General features: G+C 39.0%; 1 protein-coding gene across 1 annotated transcript; it reads left to right on the top strand.

Moving 5' to 3' along the window:
- Positions 1–16,570: 16,570 nt before the first annotated feature.
- Positions 16,571–17,989, top strand: LOC149162907 (uncharacterized). The gene is made up of 2 exons (XM_089435304.1): positions 16,571–17,239; positions 17,945–17,989. Exons 1-2 carry the CDS (start codon positions 16,571–16,573, stop codon positions 17,987–17,989), a joined length of 714 nt encoding a protein of 237 aa, XP_089291430.1.
- Positions 17,990–22,579: the final 4,590 nt, after the last annotated feature.

Below are 22,579 nucleotides of genomic sequence, written 5' to 3' on the forward strand. Positions count from 1 at the left end.
CTTGAGAAATTTACAGAAACAACTCTGTTCTATAGCTATAATTCCCTCCCAACCAGCCAATAGTAAGAATTTCTCCAGATGATTCTAGCCCCTGACCACCAAACCCTACCCATCTCTAACTCTTTTCCCATACCTATTTTTATGGAAGCCATACATCTTATTCCCACTGTGATTTCCCTACTGTTTTGGGAGGATGATGCAACCAATATCACCAAGGCCATCATAGGGTTTTTGAGATAAATGATGCAACCAAACCATGTTTTTGATATACCCTCATTCCTAGCTGAATCTATTAAGTTCTAGTTACACCATTTCCCTATTACTGGCTTTTTCCAGTACTATTCCATTCTCTTTTATTTTCTTTTGTATACCCACATGGATGAGTTCGAGTTTTTGGGCCTCATTCTTATGGATTCCTGCAAACAAAGAAAATTTATCATTGACTAGGATGTTGTTGTCAGAAAGAAACCCAACAATGAGGGTTATTCTCATTTTATTTCCACCTATATGTCAATAGCATATAAAATCATCAATAATGTCTCTCCCCCAAGGATTCTACCCCAACAAAAAACTATCCTCTGTTAGGATATTCCGACACATAGGAAATAGTTAAGTACAACTTGGTCTAGTATAGAGTTAGGTAAAGTGTGTTTCTTTACCGTTGTACATTTTGTAACTTACAATCTGACGGTCACGATATGTAGTGATTCGACGGTTCATTCTGTCCTCGGTATTACCGACACTTGATCCGTGGCTTGACACCCGATTGGTCCATGATTTCTATTTAAAGCGCATGGAGGATAATTTGTAGGGTAATCCGTGCATGAGAGAAACATATGTAAATTTTCATTCTTTTATTAATAAATTGCCTGAAGTGGCCGCGTTGGCTCAGGTCGTGGACTGTTTCCCTCTTTGAGGGTTTTAACCACATCAAAAATACTGGTGTATTGATCTGCGATCTGGTTGTGAGTGGTGTCCTTTGGTGTTTTGTCTGAGGAACTTACCCTGTAAATTCCTACATGGTATCAGAGCTATTTGAGGGCCGCGTCCGTTGGTGATCCAAATCTGAAGCCGGTAGAACTGCATCCGACTGTTGTTTCCTAGATCTGTTGTTTCTGACTGCTTTCGGGCTGAGAGGACTACTCTTTTGTGTTGGGAGCATCTGTTCCAGTGAGGAACCCCTTTCGTTTCACGCGAAAAGGTTTCCGGTAGCCCTAGCTGCGTCATTTTTAAGATCTGGAGGTATACAGTGTTCATTTGCAGTTTACTGTTATTTTCTCTCTGTTTATTTCGGTTTCGGTTTATTTAGCTTTTTTATTACCGGATCTATACCTTTCATTTCTGCGTATGCTCTTTGCCCTGTGACTCTGTGCGATCTGGGAAAATCAGAAACAAAAAGGAAGGATTTTTCTCATGCGTATGCTCTTTTCCCTGCGCCTTAGGGTGATCTCGGAAAATCAGAAACATTGAGGAAAATATTTAGTTTCTGGCCAAGGCTAACTTTGAGCCGCAAGGTTCATTTTTGAAAATATTTAGTTTTTCGGCTAAAGCTAACTTCGAGCCGTAAGGTTCATTTTCTTTGCATGTCCGTGTTGCGTTTTTTGTTTTTTGTTTTGTAGGGAAAAAGAGCCTTCTCAAAGCAAGCACGCAACCCAAAGCATCAACCCCTCTCTCTCTCTCTCTCTCTCTAACTTTTTGTATAGCTCAATTGGTTCAAAGCTATTCTAAGGGAGTAGAGGTCTTGGGTTCAAGTCTCCATTTTGTGGGGGTGGACTTTTTCATTTCCGCACATTCCCGCACCTCGTCGGCAACTTCAACAACTTTTTTTCAAAAAGCCATAACTTCTTCATCCGGAAGCCGTTTTCAGAGCCGTTTTTTTAAACCAGCCTAATTTTTCGAGATCTATCCATTGGAACACTTAGTTTCAGCATCTTTAGCTTCAGTTTCCGTTGAAATGGAAAGTCAATACCAAGTTACCCTTGACATCACCAACTACTTCCAATGGTTGGCCTACATTGAGGATTTACTTAGAAGTAAAGGTCTCTACAGAATAGCCTCAGGCCAAGAAAAGAAACCGAAGGATGAAGATAAGGCTGCTAAATGGGAAAATAGGCAAGATCAAGCACGTGGATTGATAGGGATGTCTATTTCTCCAGATCTTAGATTCCATATTGCGGAACTTGATACTCCTGATGAAGCAATGAAACAAATCAATAAAGTTTTTGGGATTAAAAATGAACTTAGAGCCCATCAACTTGAAAATGAGTTGCTTACATTGGACCCTAATAATTTTTCTTGCATTGAAGATTTCTTGTCCAAGTTCAAGACCCTTAGATATCTCTTGGAAGGTGTTAAAGTTAAGAAGAAGATAGTAACCTTATCTATTCCATTCTTACAAAGTTGGGACCAGCCTACTCTATGTTTGTTTCCACCTTCCATTCTACAAGAGAAGCCTTCATTTCTCAAGGAACAGACTACAAGTCCCCTTCCTTTGACTCTTTTTGTGATTCTTTAATAAGAGAACAAGAAAAACTCTTACACCTTGGTCTTCTTAATCTTGGAAACTCTTCCAAGAAAGCGTTAGCCGCCCAACAGCAACCAAATTCAAAGAATCCTAAGAAGTCATATCCTAAAAAGAATGGTCCTAAACCAAACAAGGGTCCTAAGCAATTTCAGCCCCAAAATGAAAAATCATTTCAACAAAATGATAAGACAAATAAAAACAAAGGGAAGAAGACTGATAGACATTGCAATTTTTGTAATCGAGATGGCCACTTAGAATCAAAATGCTTTAAGAAGATGGAAGCCTTGGAAGCAGCAATGAAGAAGCATAACATCCATTTGGGGCAATCTTCAAATTCAACTTCATCTTCAGGAATGGCACTTTCTGCATGTGGTTGTCAAGCATCTCGGTCTGGCTCTTCTTCTCATTCTCATGAGTGGCTCATTGATTCTGGAGCTTCTTATCACATGGCCAAAAACAAAGCCATGTTTTCTTCTTTAAATGAATGTAACACCAAAAATAGATGTGTTGGTGATGATAGATCTCTTAATGTTGTAGGGACTGGAACTGTTCATCTAGGCAATGGTCAGTTTAATGATGTATCATGTGTTCCAACCTTATCCTGCAACCTTCTATCTGTATATCAGATAATTCATTCAGGTGAAGGTAAAATCGTTGAATTTTCGCCTCATGATGTTGTAATCAAGGACTTAAGAGATCCTAAACAGATTTTGGCTACTGGCATTGCTGATGATTCTACAAGGTTGTATAAGTTTCACAACTTTGGGTCATCAAATCTTCCCTCAGTATTTGTTGCTCATAACGATGAAGTGAGCAAACTTTGGCATGAGCGATTTGGTCACTTAAACTATCGCTCCCTTCAGCATCTATGTAAAGAAAATATGGTGACAGGTCTTCCTATTGTATCTTGCAGAGATGGTGTTTGTTCCGGATGTGTACTCGGAAAACATCATCGGGACAGTTTTGAAAAACGTGCCTCTTGGCACGCCTCAGCCCCTTTACAGCTTGTGCATAGTGATTTATGTGGTCCACTTCCAGTTGTGTCATTCTCTGGCTGCAAGTATTTCTTAACCTTCATTGATTATTTCTCCAGACGCACTTGGGTGTACTTCTTAAAACTCAAGAGTGAAGTATTTAACACTTTTTTGGCCTTCAAGGCCTTTGTTGAAAAACAATCTAGACATCAAATTCTTAAGTTAAGATCTGATAATGGCGGAGAATATGTTAAAAACACATTCATCAACTATTGCACTGAGAATGGAATTCAAATGCAACATACTGTTCCATATACTCCACAACAAAATGGTGTAGCTGAAAAGAAGAATCGCACCTTAAAGGAAATGGCTAATTGTATGCTACAATCTAAAGGACTTGGTCTTAGTTTTTGGGCAGAAGCAATTAACTGTGCAAATTACATAATAAATTGCACTCCTACGAAGGCTTTAAAGAATATCACTCCAGAAGAAGCATGGAGCTCAATCAAACCAGATGTAAGTCACTTTTGTGTTTTTGGAAGTGAAGCGTGGGCCCATATTCCAGATGAAAAGCATAAAGCTTTAGAACCTAAGAGTGAAAAATGTACTTTTGTTGGATATTCTGAAGATGTCAAAGGCTATAGACTTATTCCATTTAAGTCCAAAAATGTTAGCATTAGAAGAGATGTAAAATTTGATGAAAAATATCGGCCTGCGAGCCTAGTTCGGCGAATGTGCCACCTCTCCCTATCTCTTCTACCTTTGAAAACATTTCTTCTTCAGATGATGAAAGTGAGGATGAAAATCCTCCCCCGCCATCTCAGGATCCTCCTTCAGCTCCTGAGCTTCCAAAATGGGTTCGTGCTACTCGAGATGCAGCAGGTGATCTTGCCGGTGATCCTACAGATCAGCGACGCACACGTTCTCAGTTCGAGAGAGCCTCTTCTTTACTGGCTCAAGCTCCAGTAAATTATGATCCTGACACCTTTGCAGAAGCTTCAGGCCATCCAGATTGGGAAGTAGCTATGAATGAAGAATATCATTCATTATTGGCAAATGATACATGGGATCTTGTTCCTCTACCAAAGGGACGAAAACTTGTTAGATGCAAATTGGTTTACATAACCAAGTATGGACCAGATGGGAAAGTTGATAAACATAAAGCTCGTCTTGTTGCTAAAGGTTTTTCACAGGTTGAAGGCATTGACTACACTGAAACCTTCTCCCCTATTGCCAAAATGAACTCTATCCACCTTGTTCTTTCCCTTGCTGCCTCTTTCAAATGGGAAGTCCATCAGATGGATGTTAAATCTGCCTTCTTGCATGGGGACTTGTATGAAGAAATCTATATGGAACAACCCATTGGCTTCATACAAACAGACTCCAGCTTTGTATGTCGACTTAAGAAATCCCTTTATGGTCTCAAGCAAGCTCCTCGGGCTTGGTATGCCAAAATGGATAACTTTCTTTTAGAATCTGGATTTTCTAGGTGTCATTCTGACAATACTGTCTACACCAAGAAAGTGGGCAACTCTCTTATCATCCTTGTTCTTTATGTTGATGATCTTATCCTTACTGGTAGTGATCCCAACCTTATAAACCATGTGAAGTCTAGCCTTAAAAGGAAATTTGAAATGACTGACTTAGGACACTTACACTATTTTCTCGGTCTTCAAGTCTTGCAATCCAAGGAGGGTATTTCCCTTTCCCAGTCCAAGTATGCCTGTGATATTCTACGCCATTTTCACATGGAAGACTGTAAGCCAGCCCCTTCTCCCTTTCAGTCTGGAGTCAAACTTTCAGTCACTTGTACTTCTCCTGAAGTTGATGCTACCTTATACCGTCAACTTGTAGGAAAACTTTTGTATCTAACCCATACTCATCCTAACCTTTCTTTTGATGTTGGCCTTGTTGCTCGGTTCATGCAAAACCCCCGTGAAAGTCATTGGAAAGCAGCTAAAAGAATAATTCGTTATGTTTGAGGTACAGTTCAGTTTGGGATTCATTACAGTGCCGAAGCATCTCCTCTATTGGTTGGTTTCACTGATTCCGATTGGGCTGGTGACCCTGATGATCGGAAGTCCACTGCCGGTTATGTGTTCACTCTTGGTTCAGGACCTATTACATGGGCTTGCAAGAAACAAGGTGCCATTTCTCTTTCATCAGCAAAAGCAGAGTATCGTGGTGTCGTAGAAGCTAGTAAGGAAGCCTTGTGGCTTCGTCAGATCCTGTCAGAGTTTGGCTTTGAGCAGCAGCATCCGACTACACTTTGGTGTGATAATCAAAGTGACATTCAACTATGCAAAGATCCAGTCCAACATCAGTGCAGCAAACACATTGAACTGCACATGCACTTCATCAGAAAGCTCATTCACGACCATGTTCTTGAAGTGCAATATTGTTCAACAGATGATCAAGTTGCAGACATCTTCACAAAGGCTCTCACAGAGGCGAAGTTCACTAAACTTCGATTTATGGTTGGAGTTCAGGAAGTTGTCACTAAGGGGGGATAGGCTCTAGTGCCTCCTTCCTTCGTCTATTGTGTCATATTTGTAAATCCTTCAATCCTATCCCAAGTTATTCTTAAGGGGGGATGTTAGGATATTCCGACACATAGGAAATAGTTAAATACAACTTGGTCTAGTATAGAGTTAGGTAAAGTGTGTTTCTTTACCGTTGTACATTTTGTAACTTACAATCCGACGGTCACGATATGTAGTGATCCGACGGTTCATTCTCTCCTCGGTATTACCGACACTTGATCCGTGGCTCGACACCCGATTGGTCCATGATTTCTATTTAAAGCGCATGGAGGGTCATTTGTAGGGTAATCCGTGCATGAGAGAAACATATGTAAATTTTCATTCTTTTATTAATAAATTGCCTGAAGTGGTCGCGTTGGCTCAGGTCGTGGACTGTTTCCCTCTTTGAGGGTTTTAACTACGTCAAAAATACTGGTGTATTGATCTGCGATCTGGTTGTGAGTGGTGTCCTTTGGTGTTCTGTCTGAGGAACTTACCCTGTAAATTCCTACATCCTCCAACTCAGCAAGGATACCAGGGTGGGAGATTGGTACTTGTTTGAGGATTTTACTGGAATTAGGGTTTATTGTTGTGAGCTTCCCCCTTATCATTTGCCTGTATTCATGCCCATGAGGATTTTTGCCTTAGATTTTATTCGACAAAGTTTTCAAGCTGATCAAATCCACTTTTTCCCAGCCAAGAAGGGATACATGTTCAAATTAGGCGAACTAATTGGGTGCTTTTATTGTGAATACCAGAAAATCCTTTCAACAAGTTGAAAACTTATTGAAGGAGCTAAATTTTGAGATGGGAGAGATTTGGCACTATGACCCCCATGGAATCATCTCAAAGAAAAGGAAGAGTATTAATGCCTCTGCTTATGATCATGAATATAGGCTTGAACTTGAATGGAAGGCTAACTTCAATTCCTGGCCTATTAACATAGATATGGAGATAGAGACTCCGACCTCAAAGGATAAGGCTCAAAATAAAAATGTGGACGAGGATGGAGACGTTGAAATGGAGGACATACACTCAAGCAAAAGAGTTAAAACTCAAGAAACAATGGATGAAGAAATTGAGACCAGGTTGACCGAGATGAACCTGGACCAACCAAGATTTTAGGTGACTTTAGAAAATCCCCCTAAAGATTCTGCTTCCACATCTACAGAAGTATCTATTTTGGGTTCTACATGAAATTATACAACAACGGGTCCTAGTTGGGCAATAGTCAACTTGATAGAGATGAGCAACAAGAGGATCAGGGAGGAAATGCAACAACAGTTGGCATCACATTCGGTCCCTTATTATACTAGAATTCTGGATGTTATGGACTTGGAGAGAAATCAAATGAAGTTTTCATTAAATCATCCCTCGACATAGTCCCTTCCCTCGGGATCACAGTTTAGGACAGTGGATGTATCACTCGACATGACCAGTGTCCCTCTGCCGGAAAAAATAAACTTTCACAGACAGGTAGGAGAAATGTTGTACAATGAGTTAAGCCAAAATGTTATGACAATCAGCAAAGCTGAGAAGTTACTAGAGAAGGTTTCCAATAAGTTGAACAAGAGAGAGCTAACTCTAGAGCTCTCCATTTGCAGAATGAAAATTTCAAGGAGTTTATTGTAAAATTGGGAGTAAATCTAGAAGATAAGATTGTAATAGAGACTCTTATCCAAAGCTCCCAGGCTGAGATCCAGGACCTAAGGCATAAGTTGAAGATGTCTGCTAGTGAACATGTGCAATCTAAGGAATTAGCTCAGGTAGAAGAAGAAAATGAGATCCTTGCCAAAGAGTTGATTGACAAAAATAATGAAGTGGTAGCCCTCAAACAACACGTGGCAAAGCTCCAATAGAGGATAGACACACATATTTGTGCAGTGTTGGTACTAAAGAATCCACAAAATCCCACTAAACAACTCACTAAGACCCTTACTAAATTGTAGCTCTCTAAGGGTGAACTCAAGAAAGTGCAGCTAGATTTGGAAAATGCCAAGCATGCTCTCACACAGAAGGAAAAACATGTGGAGACTGCAAGGGAAAATGGTGAACAGATTAGTAAAAATCTACAAACTAAAAACCAAGAGATTATTGAGCATAAAAGTAGGTGGAAATGTAACATGCCCCTCCTCCATTCCAAGTAGTTGACATGGGATGAAATCATAACTAAGGTAAAGAACATTTGGGGAATATAAATCTAATGGTAGAACAGAGAAATTCCATTAAAAACTATGAGTTCTTTATCTTATCAGCCAAGGAGGAATGTGGTAAAAATGTTGAGACTGCATAAAAATTCAGCCAGTATATCAATGAGAAGCAAATCGGTGAACTAAGAACTATGGATATAGTGGATTGAGAAAGTACAGTCGTAGATGTCTCCAAGATGATTCAAAAGGAAACCACTAGAGCCAAGGCCGAGGAATGTCTGGAAAATTTGTTAATATCTGTGGAAAATTTTGATTCATATTTTGAACAGAGGGTTGATGTTGGGTTTCCTAGCTGCTTGGACCTTGTAGGAGAACTCATCCCATGGGAGAAGTACAATCAAATGTTGGTGGAAGATAAGAGTAAGGTTGACTCCTCCCACAAAAATAACTCCTCTCTCAAAGGAAAAAATATAGTAAACTATCTAAAGAGGGAGTTCCAGTTGTTGTGGTTGGTGAAGACATTATTTCCCACCAAGACAAATTATGTGGATCTTACTAGCCTGAAAATTGCTTATCATAATTTCTTCCATTCTCCTCTACCAAGCCTAGCACTATGGAAAAAGTGCGACCAATTTATCAATCCACCTCAACTCCAAGTCATCGAGCCAGGATCTCTTCCACCAGAGGTGACCCAACATCAATGAAGATATTTCTTATTGTGTCAATCATGACACTTTGTGATTTTCTATTTTTGTAAATATTCCATTTCAAGAATGTAATCAAGTCATATATATAGTTAGGAAATATTTGCAAGTAACACGCTCCCCATTTTGTTGTTATGAAATCATTAAAGGATCAAGAAGGAATATTTTGTAATGGGTACTTAACCATGAGACCCTATAAAATTGTTGACGAGATATTTTTAAGAGGCTCGGAATTTATGTTTCAAGGGGTTTTTTGTACTGTGAATAGAAAAATAACCAAAGATGTATGCTCTATTGGTGGATTAATAAAGAAGTTATGGTGATTCTAATTTTAGGAAGTTGTAGTATGTAATCTCTCCTTTGTTTATTCCATTATGTGTTTCTTTCTTCTCAGATGGCATGTAATAGTAGCTGTTGGATTTAGTCTTAGAATCATGGATTCATCTGTGTCTAATTCTGATTAAAGATGCCTATGATAAATGAGATATAATTTCCTTAATATGCGCTCCATGTTCTTTGAAATTCATTTACATTTTTCTCACCCCTCCATTTTCTTATTGAAGTTTGATGCATAGGATTTTGTGATAAGCCCTGTGCATTAAATTTATTTTCCTCGTGTTATTCTTTCATGTATGCTACAATGATCAAATGAACTATGTGCTTTTGTAAGTTAGCCACCAGAGCCTGATGTTAAGTCCTCTTTTGAGTTTTTATGTTAATAATTGAATCTTCCCTTTGGAAGAGATATATGGACCATTTCCATTTTCATAATGTGTTCTGAATGTCTAATATTAACGGACAAATCTTACAAACACTCTAAGATGTCCTAGGCACTGACCTCTCTCAACCTAGAGGTTGTCTCTAGGAGCTACAACAAGAAAGATAATGAAGAGACTGAACAACAACGAATAGATTGTTTTGATGATGAAGAAACACAAGTATCTTCCGTATTCAAGCTTCTGTGATCCATAATGAATTAAACAAAGTCTTTCGGTAGAAATCACATGAGAGAATTTTTTGGCCAACGCGTTTCGAATGAACAAGTGTGGTTCATCATTAGGACCAGATGAAGAGGCAGACCATGGAAAAGGCTTAATTAGAGAGCAATGTAGAGACATAATTTCAAGTAACGGTTATATTTGAACAATAATGTTTAAATTATAATATTAATTTATTAATATATTAAAAACAAATATTATTAAGTAATAGCTATATTAAATGGCTAGTGAAAAATATATAAATAATGATATATTTCATTAATTTATTAAAAATATTAATATGTAACGGCCATATTAAACAACTAGTTTTTGAAAAATAATATTTAAATTAATTTATTAAAACCAAATATTACTAGTTCTTAAAAAATAATATTTAAATAATGATATTAGTTTATTAATTTATTAAAATATTAAAATATTAATATGTTACAGCTATATTAAATGGCTATTTTTTGAAAAAATATTTAAATAATGATATTATTTCATTAATTTATTAAAAATATTAATAGGTAACGGTTATATTAAACGACTAGTTTTTGAAAAATAATATTTAAATTAATTTATTAAAAACCAAATATCACTGGGTCTTGAAAAATAATATTTAAATAATGATATTAGTTTATTAATTTATTAAAATATTAATATGTAACGGCTATATCAAATGGCTAGTTTTTGAAAAAAACATATTTAAATTAATTTATTAAAACCAAATATTACTAGTTTTTGAAAAATAATATTTAAAATGAGATATTAGTTTATTAATGTCAGGCTAGGCAGTAACTCCTCAAAGCAAAATTGATTTGTATATCATATTCCTTCAGGTTGGTCTTTATTATATACATGAGGGAAAGACTATTCACTTCATCTCCTGATGACTGTTCATATTACTTATTATTTATTTACATTCTATTCACCCAATCCTGATGATTAGGTGTCAACATTCCCCCCCCTTAATCTGAATGGATGTTGGTGATTCCAAGCATCATTCTGAATCGTTCAAGCTTTTCTTTTCCAAGTGCTTTGGTGAAGATGTCGGCAATTTGCTCATTAGTGGAACAATGACGGAGATGGATTGTTTTGGCCTCAACATGATGTCGAATCAAATGATATTTGGTATTGACTTGCTTCGTTTGATCATGGAACTTTGGGTTCTTGGCCAACTTTATTGCAGAGGTATTGTCAATCATGAGTGGAGTTGATTGTACTTGTTTTACCTGCAAATCTTCAAGAATTTTTCTGAGCCACACAATTTCTTTTGTTGCTTCATCTGCTGCCATGTATTTTGCTTTTGTTGTGGAATCTGTTGGAACTGATTGTTTGTGTGATCTCCAGGAGACAGCTCCTGATCCAAGACTCATAGCATATCCTGAAGTAGATACCCCAGTTTCTCTGTCTCCATCGAAGTCTGAATCAGAGTATCCAATCAAGATGAAGTCGTCCACCTGTGTATACTTGATTGCAAAGTCTTGAGTTCCCTTCAAGTACCTTAGAACTCTTTTTACAGCAGACCGATGTCCCTCACAAGGCTTTTGCATAAACCTGGAGAGGATTCCAACAGCAAACGAAATGTCCGGTCTAGTAGTAGTCAGGTAGTTGAGACTTCCTACAAGCTGTCTATACTTTGTTGCATCCTCAAATTCTTTTCCTTCAATAGATGTGAGCTTTAAGTTTTGTTCCATTGGAGTAGTAAGAGGATTGCATTCTGTCATGCCAAGCATGTTCAACAGATCTCCAATGTATTTCTTTTGAGAAAGAAATATGGACTTCGGATGTTGGGTTACTTCAATACCAAGATAGTAATGAACATAGCCCAAATCAGTCATTTCAAAACTTTTCCCCAATTCCTTCTTTATGGATGCAATGTAGCTTTCATTGTTCCCTGTCATCAAAAGATAATCTACATATGCCACAAGATAGGCAACTATTTTGCCAACTTTCTTGACAATTTAAAGTTGCATCATCAAGATCATAATTTTTGAAATTGAGTTTCAGAAGATGCTCAGTTAGTTTTCCATACCAGGCTCACGGTGATTGTTTGAGGCCATACAAGGACTTCACAATTTTGCATACTTTATGTTCATGTCCTTTCACAACAAATCCTTCGGGCTGGGACATAAAAACATTATCTTTTAGATCTCCATTCAAGAAATCATTTTTTACATCCATTTGATGGACTTTCCAACCGTTATGAGTTGCTAGGGCAAAGAGTTTCCGGATGGTAGCCCATTTTGCTGTGGGGGCGAAAGTCTCCTCATAATCGACCCCTTCCTTCTGTGGAAAACCTTTTGCCACAAGCCTAGTTTTGTGCTTGTCAGATGAGCCATCAGCTTTATACTTGTTCTTGTAGACCCACTTGCAGCCAATTGGTTTGATTCCTAATGAAGGATCAACCAGCTTCCAAGTGCCATTCTTTATGAGGGCATCATACTCCTTTTGCATCACTTCTTTCCATTCATCATGAGAAGCATCTTCTTTGAAGGAAGTTGGTTCAAAATCTGTAGACAAGTTTAATTCACAATCATAAGAAACATCCATATCAACAGGTGAATTAGAGTCATCTACATCACCTCCATTTTGCCAGTTTGAATTTCTAGTTCCTGTCTTTCCAACCTCAACAGGATGAACACTTTCAAGTGTCTTTTTCAGCCACTTTGGGGGACCTTTCTCAGATGGTCCAGGCTACTCCGCTGATTGAGTTGGGACTGAATCAAGTTTGAGTCTCCCAATTCTGTCAATCACATCACTTAAAGCATTATCTGTTGTTGGAGTTTCATGCAGGGGAGAGTGCTCTTCAGAAGAAGATTCCACATGTGGATCTAGTAAAGGAATCCCCCCTTCAAGATGTGGAATCTGATTATCAAATTCTTGAAATGATTTTGCATTTGCGAATCTATCCAAGCGATCAAGTTGCCGCTCAACAACATTGTCAGTTTTGGATGATTCAAGAAAAATTATATCTCTAAATACAATAAACTTTTTATTTACTTCATCATAGAAACGATATGCTTTGGAGGTGTTTGAATACCCCAAGAAGATACATTTACGACTTCTAGCACCAAGTTTGTTTCTATGTACCTTTGGTATCAAGGCATAACAGGTGGAACCAAAGACCTTGAGATGCTTTACCGAAGGAACATGTCCATACCACATTTCATATGGAGTCTTGTTTCTAATAGCATTAGATGGACATCTATTCTTTATATATGCAACACATAGAACAACATCAGCCCAAAACATTATCTTTACATTTTTGAAGAAGAGCATGGATCGTACCATATTTAAGATTGTCCTATTCATTCTTTCAGCTACACCATTCTGTTGGGGATTATAAGGCACAGTTGTTTGATGTTTGATCCCATGTTGGCGAAGATAGTTTTCAAATTCATTTGATGTGTATTCTTTTCCATTATCAGTGAAAATAGACCCAATATGAGATTGTGCATCATTTTCAATCCATTTATGAAAGTTCTTGAATGTTTGAAAAGCATCAGATTTGTTCTTCAATAAATAAACCCAACACATTCTAGTGTAGTCATCAATAAATGTCATCATATATTTATTTCCATTTGCAGAAGGAATAGGCATTGGACCACATAAATCTGAATGAATGAGTTCAATTTTTCCATGTGCTCTTGAATGTGAATCATGAAAAGACTGTTTGCTATGCTTTCCTAGAATGCAAGCATCACATTGCTTAAGTTTCTTAGGAATTGTAGGCAAACCAGCGACACCATTTTTCTTCAACAAGCGGAGGCTGTCATAGTTCAAATGTCCAAATCTAGCATGCCATAATAAACTTGATGGAAGTGTACCTTCTTCATAATGAGAACTGTATGAGAAATTTTGTGCACAAGCAGAGGTTCCTTGCAGCTTGAGAGGCCTTTCTTCTTTTGTTCCCCTCATGACAAGTGAGTGGTCAGATGTTTTTCTTACCTCAAGCTTGCCATCAAACATATGAATGGAGTGACCTTGCTGACGGATGTGGACCAAGGACAACAAGTTTCTCTTGAGCTGTGGGAGATATAGAACATGATGCAGAAGAAAGTTTGGAAGACCAGGCAGTTTAAGCCTAATTGTGTCAAGCCCTGATGGCTTGATTTTTTATTGGTCTGCAAAATATACTACTCCATCAACATTGTCAATAAATTTTTCAAAAAAAATCTTTTCTATGAGTCATGTGGCAGGTTTCTCCTAAATCAAGCATCCAATCATTTTTCCAAGAAGCAAGTGGAGCATTAAATAAATCTTCATTTACTCCAATATTACATTGTGCTACAACATAGTGAGCGGATTCAGGTGCTTTAACTTTGTCTGTATCATCAGTTTTACCTTTCTATTGGTTTCTTTGCCCCTTAATTTTGTCCCATGGTAACTTGCATGTAGAGGCATCATGTGATCCATTTCTTTTGCAGCGTATGCAGTGCAAATCTACCTTTTCTCCTTGAGAGTGTCTGCCCCCCCGCCTCTAAAATATTTTCCTCTTCCTCTTTGACCACCTCTTCCTCTGGAAGAATTTTGAGTAGGATTCGTTTCTTTATGAGAAAGGCACATAGCCTCTTTAGAAGATTCAGGGGTTGTCTTCTTTCCAAAAGCTTTCTCTCATTCAGCAAAATTTTTCACAAGAGAGTCAAAGGTGATATCTTTGAGATTTCCATTTGCTTGCAATGACTCAAGATAATTGGAGTAAGTAGGATAAAGTGCCTTGAGAAAAGCGATAAGAGGAATATCCAATTCAACCTTAGTAGATTTGATATCATGCATTATAGACTTTACTTCAGATGCAAGAGCAAGAGGATCATTATTTTGCAGTTCAAGAGTGAAGAGTTTAATCACGAGTTGAACAACTTCAAGTGTAGAATGTGAGTCGTAGAATTCTTTTAGCTTTTGTAAGGCTTCAAAAGAAGTTGAAAATGGCAAAATATGGTGACTCACCTCTTCATTTACAGACTCTGCGATTAATGCATAAGATTTGTTGTTCTTGTTTTCCCAAATGACGAGCTCTTTCTCTGAGGTAGGTTGTTCTGGCTCTTTGTCTCCGTCTCCAACACACACTCCTTTCCACAACTCATTGAAAATGAGCGTGTGTTTTATCATCCGCGACCACTCAGGATAGTTCTCTTTTCCAGTGAGAACTATTCCCACGATGGATATGATTGAATGCATACTGTAACAAAAAAACTTCTGCTACAAAACTTTTACTCTTAATGGGAAAAAAATATAGTTCTGATATGACTAGACAGCAAACTCAACTTGACAGAAAATGTCCATACCCAAGACATATATATCGGCACTATTCAAAATATATATCGGTTTCTTTTTACGTTGATCACCCAATGCAGCCCTTCAAAAAAATTTAACACACAATGGTGATTTTAAAACATGCACAAAATCAGGGCTCAACTCACATCATAGGACAACGCTTCATAGGCAGCGTACCAAAACAGTTCAAGATACCATGTACATTCAACGCATGGCATTTAACTCAATACACATCATAGGATACCATGTACATTCAACGCATGGCTCAACTCACATACACATCATAGGACAGCTACCACAAACCAATTTTCACATGGTTCAAACTCGGAGCCTTGAATTAACAATAAAGACAAGTTGCCATTCAAGATTATTGAAGCCTTACGGGGTTTTTAACACCGTGTATTCGCAAAAATGTAAAAAAACATGTAAGTACCATCAGAGAATCAATTGGAATCCATCACGCTATGTCGGAATCATCGAAGTCATCTTCAAAGGAATTGAAGAAATCAACATCAGAAGGCAGCGTACCAAGTGCAGTGTCATTCAACGCTTCCACCACTTGTTACTTTAGACTTGAATCTCTATAAAAATACAGTAACTCTGAATATCGAAATCAATTATTACTTTCAACAATCAATCCGCATTGGCATTGCTTTTGTTAGCTTTTCGGTCAATTCTCTCGGTAAGCCAATCGCAGATGTCTCCGAGCACAATGGCAATGTTCTCATCGGGCTCCCCGAATAGAAGCGAATGTAACATAAGCGAATGCAACATACCCTCGTAGATCTTCAGAGGCTTTGATTCATGCACCAGCAGCATTTCACGCAGTAAACTTGGTCATGGAGACGATTCATGCACTCAACGCAGTAACAGTAATGCTCTCAATGCAGCAACGTGGAATGAGCAACGGTTCAGCACTCCATCCTAACACACAACAAAGATGGCCTTCAGTCCGCTCAGAATACAATTATGCAGTGGGCGCATAACAATTATGCAGCAATATAATTATGCAGTGAGCGCAGAACAATTATGCAGCAATATAATTATGCTGTGGGTGCAGAAAGGGTCAGAATCACTTATGGCAAACAAAGCGCACAAGGGTAGTGGAAAGAGAGCGCAGTAGGCAGAAGGGAGTTACAACTATTTTTGGGAGCTGGCTCTGATACCATGTTAGGCTAGGCAGTAACTCCTCAAAGCAAAATTGATTCGTATATCATATTCCTTCAGGTTGGTCTTTATTATATACATGAGGGAGAGATTGTTCACTTCATCTCCCGATGACTGTTCATATTACTTATTATTTATTTACATTATATTCACCCAACCCTGATGATTAGGTGTCAACAATTAATTTATTAAAAACAAATATTAATAAGTAACCACTATATTAAATAGCTAGTTTTTAAAATAAATAAATAGATAATCAAACAAGACCGGAGATGGCTGATGCTCAACAAGCTTTCTCAGACCTGGTTAAATCTTTGCCTCCGCAGCACCCTCGTCCAGCCGTTTCTAAGTTCGTCAAAAAGTTGGATGTGTTACAAGAAGTTAATCTTCCTCCAGCCCTTCCCCGCATGGCTGCCCTCTCTCTAGCAGAAAAAGGACTCATTGGTCAATTCACAGGCCTCTGGCCATCTCCAAAGACTGTGCAGAGATGGGTTGAAAGAAACTGGTCCAATAAAATTCAAGGTAAAATATCCATTAGATTTTGTGGGAAGGGGTATTTTACCTTTCATTTCGAATCCAGAGAAGATAAGGACTTAATCTTTAGGAACGAGCCCTATTTTATGGATTCCAGAGGCCTGTATCTTAATAAATGGACCCCAAATTTTGACCGGAAACTAGATGTTCCCAGTGCTGTTCCAATTTGGGTCCGGCTCCCTCATCTCCCTCTTCACTGTTGGGGAGATGAATCGGTTCGAGCAATCGAGAACGCAATTGGCAGATTCATAGATCGCAGCAAACCAAAAGATAATATGCAAGCCTGTGCACGTATTTGTGTTGAAGTGGACTTAGGCAAAGGGCTTCTCGAAGCTATCAAACTCAAAGTGGATGATCGGAGCCATATTCAGCAGCTAGATTACAAATATATCCCATTCAAATGTAAGGTATGTCATGAATGCAGCCATTTTTCCAATCGCTGCACTAAACTTGCTGATGTTGAAAATGGCTCACAAGATGATCAGTGGGAAACAGTTCAAAAAAAAATAAGTTGGCCCCCATGGCCAAAGCTCCTCCGGAAGCAGGCCCTTCAGTCCCCTTTGCAGCTCACCCTTCTTCTTACTCCCCTTCCTTATCTGCCCTCCCCCCTCTCTCTCATCCCCCGCCCCCTTCTTCATCCAATCCTTTCTCTGTTCTATCCCCTCCCGATATCCTTCCCCTATAATCCTCCTCCCCTCCTCTAATCCAAACTGATGCCACTGAATCCTCTCTTCCTTTGGTTATCACCTCTCAGACTTCCCTTGATCCTCCTCCTATTAGACAAACCAAGAGCTCCTCCAAAGATCATGGAGCTGCCAGTGACTCTTTTAAAAAACCTGGGCCGAGTAGGAAATCTGCAAAGCAACATAGAGATGAGAATGCTTAGAAAGATATAGCAATGGGCATCCAGAACCCCATAGAATCTTATATTCTAGGGCAATATGACAAAGAGACAATCCACAAGGACCAAGGGGGGCGAGCACCTCCCCGTACCCCACATACTCAATGATGAAGTTTCTGTCTTGGAATAGTAGGGGACTAGGGCACCCCTCCAAAGTTGCAACCCTAAGAGATCTTATTCATTGTGAGAAACCAGAAATTTTTTGTTACAGGAAACAAAGCAAGGCCAGCAGGAAATGATTGGAATTATTGAATAGCAGAGGCAATACATGGGCAACATCAGTGAATCAAGAGGAGCCTCCAGAGGAATCACAACTCTCTAGAATCACAGCACATGGAGTCACATATTGGAAACTGTCAATCAGCATTGGATCAAAACTGTTTTAGAAAACAAAGCAGATAAGCAAATTTTAGTCATCTATAATATTTATGCTCCTAATCACTACAAAGACAAGGAGCGTTGTTGGAATGAGCTCAAAGCCAGCATAGATGCAAAAGAAAGTGATAATATCATTTTAGGGGGTGACTTCAACCTTATTCTCCATTCCAATGAGAAACGAGGAGGTAGCTTCTCCCCTGATCCCTACAGAGTTCATTTAGAAAATATTATGCAATATCATGACCTCATTGATGTAGCTCCAAAAAATCAAAGGTATACTTGGAGCAATTGTAGGTTAGGCAAAGGAAACATTACGGAAAGGCTTGACAGAATCCTAATCAATGTTACGCTTCTCCCCTCCTTCTCTATGGGGTATGCCACCATCCTTCCTTTCTCAGCCTCTGACCACTATCCTATAACTCTTACTCTGGAAACCCACTGTTCTCTTGGACCCATTCGTTTTAAATATAGTTCCCTATGGAACTGCATTCCAATAGTCAAAGAGGTCATTCAAAACACATGGCGCCAGCATGTTGAAGGGTCCCTTGGTTTCATTTGGGAAACTAAGCTAAGAAAAACCAAGCAGGCTTTAAAGGAATGGGAAAAAATTTGCTATAAGGAGCCCGAGAAGACCAAAAAGGAGATCAAGAGCAAACTAGATTGCATTCAGAAAGTAATAGAAGATCACGACCTTTCCCAGGAGACCCAAGCACAAGAAAGAGATCTTTACCTATAGCTATGTCGGGCAAACAAAGAAGAGGAACTCAAATGGAGGATAAAGTCGCGGCAGCTTTGGCTACAAGGAGGTGATAAGAATTCAACCTTATTTCATAAATATACCACCACTTGAAAGATAAGGAATAATGTAAATTTTATTTTGGACGTTGAGGGAAATTGACAAAGCACACAAGATGCCATTTGAAAGGTAGCCACAGATCACTACAAAACTCTCCTAACTGAAACCAACGAAGAGGAAGACTATTCAAATCTGCTACAATATCTTCCGAGCGGGATCATCAACGAAATGAATGACAATTTGAACAAGGAGATTGATGAGGAAGAAATAAGAAGAACAGTTTGGACCCTCCAACTTGATAAAGCTCTCGGCCCAGATGGCCTCTCCATCTGCTTTTATCGAGCTTATTAGGGAATTATAAAAAACGATTTAACCAAAATGCTCAAATGGATCCAATGCAAAGGTAAAATTGGAGGATTTACCAATGCCACTCACCTTGCTCTCATCCCCAAAGAACATCGACCCTCATCCTTTGCTCGATTTTGGCCCATCTCCCTTTGTAACTCCTCTTATAAAATGCTGACCAAAATCCTTGCTTCCCGCCTTAAATCCCTCCTCCCTTCACTCATTTCTGAAAACCAAGGGGGATTCTTAGCCAATAGACAAATTTCTGATTCTATCCTCCTCGTCCAAGAAGCTATTCACTCGAGTCAATCTAGAAACGAGAAAGGGTTTATTCTTAAGCTTGATCTGGCTAATGCATTTGACAGAGTAAGACACTCCTTTCTCCTGGCTGTTCTAAAAAAGATGGGGTTTGATTCGATCTTTTTAAACCTCATCCAAGCTTGCATTTCTGGGCCTTGGATCTCCCCTCTTGTCAATGGCAGACCTGGAAATGCTTTTCAATCATCTCGAGGTCTAAGACAAGGTTGCCCTCTCTCACCTTATCTTTTTATTTTGATGGTTGAATCCTTTAGCAAAGCTTTGGATTTCAATTGGAGGGTTGGCCTCATCACAGGCATTAATTTTGGAATGGGGTTAAGAATATAAATCACTCACAATTTGCTGATGACACTTTGCTAATTGGAGGAGCTTCCACCATAATAGCTCGGCGCTTCAAAGTTCTTTTAGATAAATATATGCAATACTCTGGTGGAATGGTTAATCAGTTGAAAAGTTGCATTTATGGATGGAATACCACAGCTCAAGTTCTTCACAATATTGCCAATACCTTTGGAGTTTCTTGTAATTATGATTGGACACATTTCACTTATTTAGGCATGCCAGTGAGTGCAGGTCCTTTAAAGGCAGAAGCTTGGGACACCGTAATTGACAAGATGAAAAGAAAAGTGCAGCAATGGGGTTCCATCTGGCTAAATCCAGCTGGTTGAATCATCCTTTTAAAATCAGGTATTTCCTCTCTGCCCTTATACCAATTTACTCTCCTTCAAGCTCCGGCCTCTTTTCATCATAAAATGGAAGTCATCCTCCGCCAATTTCTCTGGCAAGAGGGGAAAAATGACAAAAGGAAGTTCAATTTGGTTAATTGGAAGCAGGTCATACAGTCCCAAGACCGAGGAGGTCTTGGAATTAGATCTCCCAAATTCCTCAATCTAGCATTCGCAGGAAAAATTGCTTGGAGATTTATCACCGGCCTTTCTACGTGGTGGAAAAGGGTGTTGGAAGTTAAATACTTAAACTTCCCAAGGCAGCATCTTCTCGACCATGACATTCCTAACAAAGACTGCTCCAAAATTTGGAGATTGTGCAAAAAAGTTATTCCCTTCATGGCTTAGAACACTTTTAAAGTCCCCAAGGGCGGCGCTCATATAAAAATTGGGTCTGATAAAATCATGGGCCAAAAACCTATAAACAGTCATGATGGAGTCAACCCAATTCTCTCCTTTCTTGACAACATAGGCATTCAACACTTGGATCAGATTTCCCAGTGGGATCCCCAATGTCATTTATGGTTAGGATGGTCCTTTCCAGTCATCCCCATTGATCTCAAGGCAAGCTTTTCTGTTCTCCAAAGTCATCTTCATAGCATAGCACCTATAAAAAAGAATGAATTAGATGGCTTTCGTTGGGATCCTTCTGGATCTAGTTATACTATCCAAGCTTCTCATCAGCACATGTGCAACAGTAACCATCCCACACCCATCTAGACTCACTGGAAAACTGTTTGGAAATCTGAGGCTCTTCCTAAAATCAAATTTTTCCTCTGGACTCTTCTTAAGGGGAAAATCCTTACTGCAGAAAATTTTCAAAAGAGAGGCATTAGTGGACCTTCTCGCTGCCCCAATTGTCAAGCTGTTGAAGAATCCATTCAACACATCTTCATTGCTTGTCCCTTTGCTACCACCTACTGGAGAAATTTATCATGCACCAACTATATTCCTTGGAATACTCAGAATTCCATAGGAGAAGTTCTGCATCAATGGAAAAATAATTATCCATGGCAGCACAAGAAGAATAACATAGTTAAAAGGGTCTGGGACACCCTTCCTTATACTATGTTGTGGAACATTTGGTTGGCTAGAAATTGCAAAGTTTTCAAAGACAAAGAATCGACCACAAGAAAACTTTGCAATAAGGCAAGGAGTCTCGCTCTAGAAGCCATCTCTGTCAAAAATCAAAGTAATATTGATATCACTGATCTCAGCGTTGAAGAGCGGAATTTCATTGGTTACCTACTGGACAAAAACAATAGTAACCAGAATGGAAACATCACCAGCAACAGGCACAACAATGCAAGCCATAATTGGAAAATAAGATTAAAGGAAGAAGAGTTTTCAACATGGCTTAAAAATTGCAACAATTATTATCTTTTTTTTTTATGGTGCTTCAAAATCAAATCCCGGAATTGCAGGAGCAGGAGGAGTCATCTTCAATGCCAATGGGGATCGCATAGTCACTTATGAATGGGGACTTGGGCCTATCTCCAATAATAGAGCCGAAGCTTTGGCTCTATATCAGGGACTTGCCCAGCTCAGTAAAATTGGCATAGGTACAGCTATGATATTCGGTGATTCAGTTGTAGTCATCAGCCTAATGGCACATAACAGACAGTCTCCCAATGTTCTCCTTCAATAGACCATTAGCCGATGTCAAATTTTGGGCCAATCAATGAAAGAGGTGCGTTTCCTCCACGTCCTCCACACCCTCAACAAGGAAGCCAACTTCCATGCCAACAGAGCTTGTACCAAACCATTGGGTAGCCTCCTTTGCAATGCATTGGAAACCCAACACTATTTACCATGACAACAAATTATTTTGGTTACAATCAGACTTGCAGCAATCCTGGGATTTCTGACATTTGTGATGGGTCAAAGATTCATAAGATCCATGTTTCTACCAAAATCTGCCTAGAGATCTGACTTCTTCTAGAATATCTAACAAATATGCACGCCATCATTTGTTTAGTCGTCTTCTTTCCCTTCGCCCATCTCTTCATGCGTTGTCCTCCTCTTTCCCGTGACCTCCCATGCTTCTCCTCTGATCTTCCCTTTGTTCCTCTGTTGGGCCCTATGCGTTCCTCCCTCTTCTTATTCCTCCCTTCTCCCTCCCATTCTTGCATCGGGATATTCTCCATTCATGTTGCCCTGAGTCATTGCTCTGCGTTCTCCTCCCTGCCTTTTCCCCCTCTTCAATCTTGCGCTATAGTCTCTAAGCTGCCCCCCGATTCTCTGGCTCTTCTTCCTTGCTCTGTGTTTCTCCTTGTTCCTGCAG

The sequence above is a fragment of the Pinus tabuliformis genome, chromosome 5_2 (genome assembly GCF_031772625.1).
Source record: "Pinus tabuliformis cultivar Carrire ecotype Pingquan chromosome 5_2, CPIR1, whole genome shotgun sequence".
NCBI lineage: Eukaryota > Viridiplantae > Streptophyta > Pinopsida > Pinales > Pinaceae > Pinus > Pinus tabuliformis.

Bases quoted from the DNA above. Each gene is read 5' to 3' on its own strand.
- LOC149162907 (XM_089435304.1), top strand. From the start codon at position 16,571: ATGGCTGATGCTCAACAAGCTTTCTCAGACCTGGTTAAATCTTTGCCT. The intron at 17,240-17,944 runs GTATGTCATGAA...TTTTTGTTACAG, and splicing joins ATATCCCATTCAAATGTAAG to GAAACAAAGCAAGGCCAGCA.